General features: G+C 39.8%; 1 protein-coding gene and 1 non-coding gene across 2 annotated transcripts in view; both read right to left on the reverse strand.

The window, feature by feature from the left end:
• Positions 1–1,190: 1,190 nt before the first annotated feature.
• ZNF565 (zinc finger protein 565) overlaps positions 1,191–12,198 on the reverse strand; it is a 61,497-nt gene continuing 50,489 nt past the window's right edge. The window contains exon 5 of the mRNA XM_090260704.1: positions 1,191–2,507. Within this exon, the coding sequence (XP_090116830.1) occupies positions 1,240–2,507 (1,268 nt within the window). The 3' untranslated portion in view covers positions 1,191–1,239. The remainder of the gene's footprint in view (positions 2,508–12,198) is intronic.
• LOC149994556 (U6 spliceosomal RNA) lies at positions 10,772–10,878 on the reverse strand. The gene has a single exon (XR_016507974.1). It is a non-coding gene; the product is annotated as a U6 spliceosomal RNA (small nuclear RNA).

Genomic DNA, 12,198 nt, shown 5'->3' on the forward strand with positions numbered 1-12,198 from the left:
TTTTTTTTCTTTTAGTTAAAAGACAGGTGAGACAATGCTTTATTGACTTGGCTCTTATGAACAGATAGCTATAGGTACCCAGGACTAATCTGAATTTCTAACCTTTTGAATGAAATACTTCTCATGATAACCATAGTTTATTAGTGTTTCCCATAATGAATTATCCTAAAAAGTGGTTATAAGGGCTTTTTGATATTTGACACATTCACAAGGCCCTCCTTAATGGTAATAATGCTTATTAATGAGTAATAACTAGCATTTATTCAGCATAGGCTTTACATAAAATATCTGACAGTCCTCACAAAAACTCTATTAGGTAGGTGTAATTATCACTGCTTAAAAATAAGTAAACTGAGGAACAGACAGACTGCATAATTTGCCCAATGCTTTACAGTCATTAACTGGCAGAAATGAAATGTTAAGTTAGGTATATGCCATGGCAAAAGGCACATTCACAAAATATCTTAATGGGGTTATTTTCTGTTAGGAATTCTCAGAAGGTCAATACATTCTGAGTGGTAACAGAAGACTTTTTACATTCATATTAATATATTTTTTTCACTGTAAGTTATCTGATACATAGTAAGTAATGAGTGTGAGGCAAAAAGAATTCCCACATTTATTAAATTTTCTTCTGGTATGAATCGTCTGATGTTCCACAGTGGAAATGACAAATGAAGGTTTTCTGATATTATACTGCATTAGGCATTACCTAATATTCGTCGTTGGCGGCGGCAGCCGTCCGTCTCGAGAGACGATGGTGTAGCTTCTTAAGAGTCTATCTGCACCGCCGAGAATGGTTGTGCAGTCCGACTCGGGAGTGACACGGTATCTGTCTCCTCCCGTGTTGAATCGACGTCTTGCGATGACGCTGGAGTGTCCTCTCCAGTGAAGCTGAAGCTACAGAGCCTGGGCAGGGTGATATGGAGGGTCTGCTGTTGCCCATGCAGCAGACCCCCCCCTCTCTTCGCAGCTGAAGGGTCCAAGGGAAAGACGGAGTCAATACAGCTTGGCTTCAGGTGCGCCGCAGGAGTTGCCGGTGTTGACTACAACGTCAAACCGCCTTAGGGACTCCGGCTCCGGATTTTCTGTCGGGGTTTACTCCCTTAGCCTTTCCCCTGAAGAGGTATGCCGCAAGGCAGCGGAGGTTTTTTGGAGTCAGAGTTTTCCTTCTCTGATGTTAAGTCAGGTGTAAACGCCATATAAAAGCTTTCCTTCATCCCTAATATTCAAGGCTTTCTAACAAGTATGGATTCTGTAGTGTTCAATGAGCTGTGCACCAAGAATAAAGGCCTGCCCACATTCTCTACATTCATAAGGTTTGATACCAGGATGAATTCTCTGATGTTCAGTAAGTTGTGAACTACGAATAAAGGCCATTCCACATTCCCTACATTGATAGGGTTTCTCACAAGTATGAATTCGCTGATGATGAGTCAGTTGTGAAACACGAATAAAGGCTTTCCCACATTCCTTACATTCATAGGGTTTGTCACCTGTATGAATTCTTTGATGTTGAATAAGGTATGAACTACGACTAAAGGCCTTCCCACAGTCCTTACATTCATAGGGTCTGTCACCAGTATGAACTCTTTGATGTCGAGTAAGCTGTGCATGCTGTCTAAAGGCCTTTCCACATTCCTTACACTCATAAGGTTTCTCCCCAGAATGAATTCTTTGATGTCGAGTAACTTCTGAGCTATGAATAAAGCCCTTCCCACATTCCTTACATTCATAGGGTTTCTCACCAGTATGAATTCTCTGATGCACAGTAAGTTGTGAATGCTGTCTAAAGGCCTTCCCACATTCTTTACACTGATAGGGTCTAGCACCTGTATGAATTCTCCGATGAACAGTAAGTTGTGAGCCGCGAATAAAAGCCTTCCCACAATCTTTACATACATAAGGTTTCTCACCCGTGTGAGTTCTTTGATGCAGAATAAGTTGTGAATGCTGTCTAAAGGTCTTCCCACATTGTTTACAGTCATAGGGTTTGACACCGGTATGAAGTCTCTGATGTAGAGTGAGTTCTGAAGTACGACCAAAGGCCTTCCCACAGTCCTTACAGCCATAAGGTTTCTCACCTGTATGAACTCTCTGATGTTGAACAAGGTGTGAGGCACGACTAAAGGCCTTCCCACACTCCTTACATTCAAAGGGTTTTTCTCCAGTATGAGTTTTCTGATGTTGCATAAGGTGTGAACCACGGCTAAATGCTTTCCCACACTCATTACATTCAATTAGTTTCTTGCCAAGCTCATTGCTCTGATGTAGAGTGAGGGATGTATGATGCTCAAAAGTGGGTATGTTTTCATATGTGATTTTCACTTGCTTGAAATAACATTCCTGATTTACTTGTCTTTCAAATTGGTGTTTATATTCCCAGTCTTCTTTAAAACTAGAGCCTTCAAAACCACAGCATTTAAGGCTTTCCATTAGCTCCCAACTGAATGTCTTTAATTCAAAAATATCTTTTTGTGGAAATTTCTCACACCTGGACTCCAAGTCTGAAAAATAAAATAAAATAAAATAAAATAAAATAAATAAATAAATAAATACAAGCTATTCTCTTCTAAGAGAAATTGAAACCAAACAAAACAACTCTACAGACTACAGGGGAAAAAAATGAAAATAATAACTATAAAAGGTGAATAGCTTATATTGAGGCAGGATGGAAAGCAGTTAGGGAAAACTCCCTAAGTGGAATGAGAAAGTAGGAGTGGACATCGCAGGCCCATAGCACTAGGTCCTCTCACCAGAGCCCCAGGTTCCATGCATGATCAAAGGGAAATAGTTTATGGCAGGCAACTTCTGCTGTGGTAGTTGCAGAGGTCAACAAAAACCAAAACCAGCTAAAACTAGATCAATCCAAGATGAAAGAAAAACTGACCAGAGAAAGACCCATAATGAAAATTAATAGCACAGGTAAAAGGGGGGGGGGGGGGCTAAAGGGGCAAATGCCATGACACTTCCAGAAGTACATTAGGGATGAGGCCCCTCCAAACCAGAAGATGGAGTCAGAATTTGGTGCCACGAAGTCCAGAAACAACCTACCCCTGGAAACATATAAAATGACCCAGCATGCAACTTATTCCGGAGTTCACCCGTGCCCACTTGCATGCATACTTTTGCTTCTTTCACAGCAGTGTCCTGTGAGACTTGCGACCAGGGGAGTAACAAGCAGCTCAACCCCTGGTCCTGTCTTCAGGAATCCACATCCTACCCTATTTGTCTCTACCTGAATAAAATTTGCTTTTGCTCTCACTCACTCTGATTCGAACTTGTTCTTGAATTCTTTCCTGCATGAGTCAAGAGCTGGAGGTCTTGAACCATACCACCCCCTGGCATGAAACTGGTCTGGTCACAATGTAAGTCTCAGATACCACTGTGCAATTTCTAAAACGCACATGAAAGCACAAATATGAGAGTTTATATGATGCTAGAAGGGCATGAAAACGTATTAAGCCAGGGGTTCTCAATTTTGATAGGAATCAGAATTATCCTGGAAGCCTGTTAACAGTACAATGTCCAAGAACCACCCCAGACTGAATCAAAATCTCTGGGAGTAAGGCGAAGGTATGTGTGTGAATATTCCCATGTGCACATACCTGTGTACATTTCTCTATACTTTAGAAGTTAGATATGATTCATATAACATAAAAATTGTTCATTTAACCATTTAAAACAATTCAGTGCTTTGAAAAACACTCCTAATGTCATGCAACCATCTCAACTATCTAGCTATAGAAAATTCTCATCACCCCAAACAGAAATCCTGTGCTCACTGAGCAGTCACTTCCCATTCCTCTTGGTTCTGGAAATCACCAATGGTAAGGAACCACTAATTCTGTCTCTTATGAATTTGCTTATTCTGGGAATTTCCTATAAATAAGGCATCTATATTTTTAACCCTTCCTAACAAATGCTGATGCCACTTAAAATGAAATTCTCTGATTAAACTTTTTCACAGCCTTCCCACTTGCACTAAAAATAATTCTAAACACATTGCCATGTTCTCAGGCTCTTGGCAAAGCAGATCACTGATTTTCATTGCTGTTAACCCTGTCTCAACCAAAGACAGTGCATCTTCATACTGAACAATCCCCAGCCTCCTTTCTATGTACCTAAAACACAGGCTTCCTTCAAGAATCTAGACTGGACTTCCAGCCAAGATGGATACGTAGACAAACACGCTGCGTCTCCCTCCACAACTACGAAGGAATACAACTACCTCAAAACTAGAAACAACCAGAAGTTCCAGAAAATCAAACTGCATGGAAGTCCAGCAAACAAAGATATAAATAGAAGAAATACTCATCCAGACAGGAGCGACAGCTCTACCTCAGACATGGAGGCAAACAAACACAGGAGCCTGTCAGAATGAGAAGACAGAGAAGTATGGCCCAAAAGGGAGAACGGATCAAGGTTCCAGTGAGAGAACTAAGCGACGAAGAGATAGCCAACCTAACATATGCAGAATTTAAAACCCTGATGATAAAGATGCTCACAGGCTTGACAGATATGGTTGGGTATGGCAGACACATAAGAGAAGAAGTGAAGGCTATGCTAAGTGGAACAAAGGTAAATCCACACAAAACCAATGGTGAAGGGAAGGAAATCGGGGTTCAAATCAACAATTTGGAACGTAAGGAAGAAATAAACAGTCAACCAATGCAGAATGAGGAAGCAAGAATTGAAAAAAATGAGAAAAACTTCCCAAGTTTTGCAAAGGAGATGGACATACAGGTCTGGGAAGCAGGGATGGTCCCGGGCGAGCTGGACCCAGAGGGGACCACACCAGGACTAATCGTATTGAGATGCCAAAGGTGAAAGATAAAGAGAGAGTCCTGGGGACAGCAAGAGAGAGGTGGACAGTTGCCTACAGAGGGGTACCTATAGGACTATCAGCTGATTTCTCAAAGGAAACTTTGCAGGCAGGAAAGGACTGGCAAGCAGTATTCAATGTGATGAAAGGAAATCTGCAACCAGGATTACTCTATCCAGCAAAGCTATCATTTAGAATGGAAGGGCAGATGAAGTGCTTCCCAGACAAAGTAAAGCTAAAGGAGTTCATCATCACCAAGCCATTATTATATAAAATGTTGAAGGGACTTAGTTAAGAAAAAGAAGATCAAAACTACGAACATTAAAATGACAACAAACTCACAACTATCAACAACTGAACCTAAAAAATAAAAGCAAAATCCAATTAAGCAAACCAGAATAGGAACAGAATCATAGGTATGGAGATATTTGGAGGGTTATCAGCTGAGAGGGTGGAGGGGGAGAAATGGGGAAATGGTGCAGGGAGTAAGAAGCATAATTGGTTGGTACAAAATAGACAGGGGGAAGTTAAGAATAACATAGGAAAAAAGGGTGAAGCCAAAGAACTTATATGCACGACCCATGGACATGAACTAAGGGGTGTGGGATTGCTGGAGTGAAGGGGGGTACTGGGCAGAGAGGAGCAAAGGGAAAGAAATTGAAACTACTGTAACAACATAATCAATAAAACATGCTTTAAAAAAAAAGAATCTAGACTTAATCTCGGTCTTTTCCATCTTAGACCTCTCATCAGGTTCTTCCATTTATCACGAATCCTCTCCTGGACTCTTTGTATGGCTACTTTTCTCATCCTTCTGGCCTCAGAGTAAAAGGTGCACTTTCAAAAAAGCTCTCGACTTGATAACCCTAGGCATATACCTTGATTCTCTCTCCCACATCTTGTAACTCTTTTGTTTTTTTTAAACTGCAGTTAGCTTTCTTTTATCATGTCAAGTTTTTTCTGTACAGCTTATCTTTTTATTTTATTTATTTTTAGAGAGAGGGGAAGGGAGGGAGAAAAAGAGGGAGAGAAACATCAATGTGTGGTTGCCTCTTGCACTCCCCCAACTGGGAATTCAGCTTCCAACGGGGAATCTGGACCAGAACCCAGGCATGTGCCCTGACTGGGAATTGAACCAGTGACCCTTTGGTTCCCTGTCTGGCACTCAATCCACTGAGCCATACCAGTCAGGGCTTTGTAACTCTTTTATCAGTTGTAATTACATTTTCATTTACTTATTACACTGAGGAACAATTTTTAACATAATTCCTACTCAGTTAGATTTTTCAGCTGTTTGTCTTAAATAGGCATGCTGATTTCAAAACTGCAGTTAGTTTTCTTCTGTCACGTCAAGTTTTTTTTCTGTACAGCTTATCTTAATGTGACCACTCTAGGCTGGATCGAGCCTGGATTGAGGGAAGCACTAATGCTGTCCTATTTGCTGAGAGCAAACCTCCCTTGAGTGAGGAGGGGTGGGGGACAACCTTGGAGATCAGCAACAGGTTCATACTTGTCTAGGCTATTCAGTTACACACAAGACAGTGTGGTGAGAGGTTGTGTGCCGCTCTATATAGTGAATCATATTCCGAAGTGTAGTTCGAGTTCTTGTCTGTATACAAGGAGTTAGCAGAATTTATTTTTCTATTTACACACATACTTATTTCCTTCCTTCAGATCATGTCTGCCTCTGCTATTTCTCATCGTAAGTGCCTAAACAACTCTGATTTGTTTTGTTATATCTGTCGCAGTTTCACCATTCCCAAAGGACAAACATCAGCGCATTTGTCAGGCAAGGCTATTTTGCATATTTTAAAGTAAAACTTGGTGATCAAGATAAGTCTTGGGTCCTTCACAAGGTGTGCAGCAGTGTGTCGAGAGTTTACAGATGTGGATGAAGGGAACATGTGATAAATTGCCATTTGGTACACCTATGGTTTGGTGACAGCCCAGAGACCATTCAAGTGACTGTTACTTTTGTATAGTGAAAACGTCAGGATATAACAACAACAAAAAAAAATAAATGTAAAACGGAGTATCCTAGGCCACCATCAGCTATACGCCCAGTGCCTCACTCAGCTGAAATTCCAGTGCCAGTTTTCACTGAACTACCCTCTCTTAAGAAACAGGAGTATGGTGAAGAACTAAGAGACAGCAACGATGAAGATTTTGAAATTGAAGATGACTCAGTTTGTAAGGGATTTGATCAGCACGAGTTGAATGAATTGGCATGAGATTTGGGACTATCCAAAGAGGCTTCAGAGACTGCATAAGAAAACTTGCTTGAAAAAGGAGCAAAGGTATCCTACTTTCAATCCAGAGAAAGTGCATTTCTGGAGTACTTTCGAAGTGACAGTGGCTTTGTGTATTGCCATAACATAGATGGTTTAATGGAGGAATTGGGAATTCCAATCTATAATGCAACTGAATGGCGACTGTTCATTGATAGCTCAAAGCAGAGCTTGAAGTGTGTCCTCCTCCACAATGGCAATTTATTTGGTGCAGTCCCAATTGTCCATTCAGTCAGTTTTTGTGAAGAATATGAAGACAAAAAGAGAGTCATTGATCTGTTGCAATATCACAAGCACAATTGGATCATCTGTGTTGACCTTAAAATGGTCTGCTTTCTTCTTGGTCAGCAATACAGACACACCAAGTATCCCTGTTTTCTGTGTATGTGGGACAGCAGAACTCATTGGGTGGAGTCAAATTGGCCTCCAAGATCTGACCTCAAACATTCTACATGAGTCACTTGTTGACAGAAAGAACATTATATTCCCACATCTGCACATAAAACTGGGTCTCACAAAACAATTTGTTACAGCTTTGCCAACTGAAGGAGACTCTTTCAAGTATCTCATTTTGGCATTTCTTAGCCTGTTATTTGAAAAGATAAAGGCTGGTGTGTTTGATGGTCCACAGATTGGCAGCTCATTAAAGATGAACATTTCATCAGGACAATGTCAGAACTCCAAAAGAATGCTTGGTTGTCATTCAAAAACTTTGTCAGGGACTTTCTTGGAAATATATGAGCACAGAATTACACCGAAATTGTCCAGAAACTCTTGGAGAGCTTCAAAATGTTTGGCTACAACATGAGCATCAAGGTGCATTTTCTGCATAGCCATCTTGCTGACTTCCCAAAAAATCCTGGTGCAGTCAGTGATGAGCAAGGTGAACGACTCCACCAAGACTTGAAGGTCATGGAGGTACGGTATCAGGGTAGGTGGGATGTACATATGATGGCTGACTATTGTTGGAGCATCAGATGAGATTGTCCACAGACTGAACACTCCAGGAAAAGCTATAAGTGTAAAATTTTACCTTAATATGTATGTTTGGTAGCAGAACTTTATTACTTGTACAGAATTGGACTTACAGTAACAATATATAGCTTTTTTATGAATAAAATAACTCTAAATAAACAATATATTCAGGTAATTTTTTCTTTATTTTCCTTTGTATGTACATTTTGTATGATTTTGGGGACAAAGGGACGGTATCCTGTACCTTAAAAAGTTGACATGATAGAGAAAAACTGGGGTCATTTTTGAATTCAGATGCTAAAAGTTAGTCAAAAACAAGTGTCAGATCTAACTCACCCAAAATTGTGTTTCCCAGTGTTATCTGTTGACCTGTTTGCTTTCTTGCTCTTAAGTCTCCTCAAAGACAGAAACAATGTTTTTCTCATTAGTCACTGTCACAGAAATTTAGCATATAATTGGCTTTTAATAATGGATTGTTTGATGAATAAATACTAGTTTCTAGAGACAGACCAATGGAACACAAAAAGAAAAGCCAAAAGTAGAATGATGTTTATATGAAAATCAAATTTATTATAATGGTGGTATCTCAGAGGGGATAAGAATAGTTTTTGTAATAAATAATGGGGTAAAAGATAAAAGTGGCTCCATACATTATGCTACCATACACCAGAATAAACTCCAAATTGAGGTTTACTCTTAAAAGAAAATAGAAAAAAAAAAAAAAAAGAAAATAAAAACCATTTAAATACTAGAAGGAAACCTAATGGTGTTAACAATAAAAAGGCTTTTCGAATTGAGAGACAACAAAGTGTTTATTTGAGATCAGTGAGAATAGCTATTTGGAAAGGGGAATCATCAATCTAGGTAAAAGCCCAAATAATGGTGTTATTGAACTTAAACACATTGTTGCCTCTCACTTCAAAGGGCCTTTTTATTTTATTATTTTTAAAAAGATTTATTTATTTATTTTTAGAGAGAGGGGAAGAGAGAGAGAAAGAGGGAGAGAAACATCAATGTGTGGTTGCCTCTCGCATGCCCCCAACTGGGGACCTGGCCCACAACCCAGGCATGTGCACTGACTGGGAATCAAACCAGCGACCCTTTGGTTCACAGGCTGGATCTCAATCCAGAGCCACACCAACCAGGGCAGTCTTTTTATTTTTAAGTTATCATAGCTGGTGTAGTAAATAGGATCTAAATTGGCCTCATCTGCATGGTCCAGTGTTCCCCGTGAACCTGGAATGGTAACTGCAGAGCCTCTTTTTGTGGTCACCATTCCCATTGACTGCTGTGTCCTTGACTGTGAAGCCCTCTTACATTCAAACCTCCCTCCTTTTTGTTGTTGTTGCTGCTGCTGTGGTGCCTTTATTTGTGCTCAGGAGAGGTTTTTTCCCGGGGTGGAGGGAGCAACTGCTAGGTGCTAGCAAGTGAGGAAATACCATAGGAGTTTACTACTGTATGGAAAATCTTTTTCTCTCAGGAGGGAATTTTCACAGCCCACTCTTGTAAAAAGTGCCCTGGGCGGTGATGAACAACTCTACAGGGGGCTCCCTGATGGCTAAGTACTCATTTAATTTTGCATCTGTTTGTTTCCTTTTCTTGTCTCTATCTGTTATGTTGTTTGTCATAAAAAGTTTACATAAAGAGAGAAATCCAAAAATCTCATGGACAATAAAATACATTCATTAATTGATAAACAAAAGTTTTCAAAAGACAATTTCTAAATAAACCCTAAAAAAATACCTGTGGCCATCTAAACAGGTGTTTTAAAATCTCTTAATGCTTGTCCTACCTGAAACCTGACAAGATATTTCAAAAAATTTAATAACTCTATGTTCAGAAATTTGACATAATTAAGTCTAATAGAATTTTTTAAGTCTTTTCAGAAACTTCCAAAGACTTTCTATTGATCTCAGAAACGTAAACAGTCCACAACTGCTTCTGACTAAACACCAAAGAAAAAAAAAGGAACCCTGGCTAGGCATCTCAGTTGGTTGGAGCATTGTCCTGGACACCAAAAGGTTATGGGTTTGATTCCCAGCTGTGGTACATACAGGAGACAACTCACTGATGTTTCTCTCTCTCTGTCTCCCTCCCTCCCTCCCTTCCCCTCTCTCTAAAATCAGTAAGCACATCAGAGAAGGAAAACTCTGACTCCAAAAAACCTCCGCTGCCTTGCGGCATACCTCTTCAGGGGAAAGGCTAAGGGAGTAAACCCCGACAGAAAATCCGGAGCCGGAGTCCCTAAGGCGGTTTGACGTTGTAGTCAACACCGGCAACTCCTGCGGCGCACCTGAAGCCAAGCTGTATTGACTCCGTCTTTCCCTTGGACCCTTCAGCTGCGAAGAGAGGGGGGGGTCTGCTGCATGGGCAACAGCAGACCCTCCATATCACCCTGCCCAGGCTCTGTAGCTTCAGCTTCACTGGAGAGGACACTCCAGCGTCATCGCAAGACGTCGATTCAACACGGGAGGAGACAGATACCGTGTCACTCCCGAGTCGGACTGCACAACCATTCTCGGCGGTGCAGATAGACTCTTAAGAAGCTACACCATCGTCTCTCGAGACGGACGGCTGCTGACGATATTTAAAAAAACAAACAAACATAGGTGTCTGAAAAGCCTCCATTGATTAAGCAGTCCCTACGTTTCCAATCTCCTTAAAAAAACTTTATCAAGGACAAATAAAAATCTTTTTTTTTCTTTTTTTGCGTGTCATCCTTGCGCAGGGGCCATGCTAATCTTCTCTGTATCGTTCCAATTTTAGTACATGTGCTGCTGAAGTGAGCACAAATAAAAATCTTAAAGTCTTAGCCACCTAAATAAATAAACTTATTATAATATTATAAATGACAGCTTTTTCTTTTTCTTTTTTGCCATTACCTGTCTCATGGCTAAAAATAATTTCTTTTAAATACAGTTATCAGTATCAAGTCTCTGGCTGTGTCTGTGTGTACATATATGTGTATGTGTCTGTACATGTATCTACCTCCAAAAAAAAATTAATAAAATTGACTTATAAGAAAGCTGTTTAATTGGCTTAATAATTAAATACTTAGAGAAATTTAAAAAATTTAACAGAAACTAACCCAAATGTACTTCAGTATCATATTATCTAAAAAAGATTTAGCAAAACTGATTAAACTTAGTTGATTTGATTAAAACAGACAAGTCTTAAAATTATCAACATTTAATTAATAAAAAATTAATATATGTTTTCAATAAGACATATAATAAATAAAGATATGTTTTTATTAAAGAATAAAAATAATTTTGTACTGGTTATTTCAAAAATTTACCTTATTATTAAGCTAGCTTAAATTAAATAGTTAATATATAGGGTTTTTTTAAATCCTCATCCAAGGGCATCCTTATTGATTTTAGAGAGAATGGAAGGGAGGGACAGAGAAGGGGAGAGAAACATTGACTGGTTGCCTCTCATATGTGCCCTGAGGACCAAACCTGCAACCTAGATATGTGCCCTGCCAGGAATCGAATGATCCTCCAACCAACTGAGCCACACCAGCCAGGGCAATATGTAAAGATTAAAAAAAAAAAATTTAATATCAATGGTGTACTTCTGTAAAGCTAACACATATTATTTCTCTGCTAAAAAATCCAAAAATTTCATGTACTCTTGTTAGCATAGTTAGCTAGTTATTAATAAAGAAAGGGATCTAAGGGAATCCAACATTGAGCATAATAAACTAGGAAGATGAATCCAATATTAAACTTAATAAACTGGAAAGCTAAAGCAGGCTTGCTTCACCAAGAAGTTGCAGAATTCCATTGAGCTTGATTTACTAGGCAGTTATAGCTTTCACAGACTCATTCACACACTCTAGGAGACTGCTGCTACATCCTCTGCCCTTTGGACTTAATCCTCAAATGGCAGAAAGGGTCATTACCTGGGGAGAAATAAAAACAGCCAGGGACATTCTTCTGCTGGGCGCATGCCCAGTAGAAGCCAAGATGGCAAAGGGGGAGGTAGGTGCACTTTGGGGCACGTACAGCAGGAACATCTTAGGTGACCATAAAGGCCTGTCTGCCTAGCCTAAGAAATGGATCAGATTGGATAAGGAACACAGAATCCTGGAAGATCTAGGAAATG

The sequence above is a fragment of the Furipterus horrens genome, unplaced genomic scaffold, assembly GCF_987537825.1.
Source record: "Furipterus horrens unplaced genomic scaffold, mFurHor1.1.pri manual_scaffold_13, whole genome shotgun sequence".
NCBI classification, from domain to species: domain Eukaryota; kingdom Metazoa; phylum Chordata; class Mammalia; order Chiroptera; family Furipteridae; genus Furipterus; species Furipterus horrens.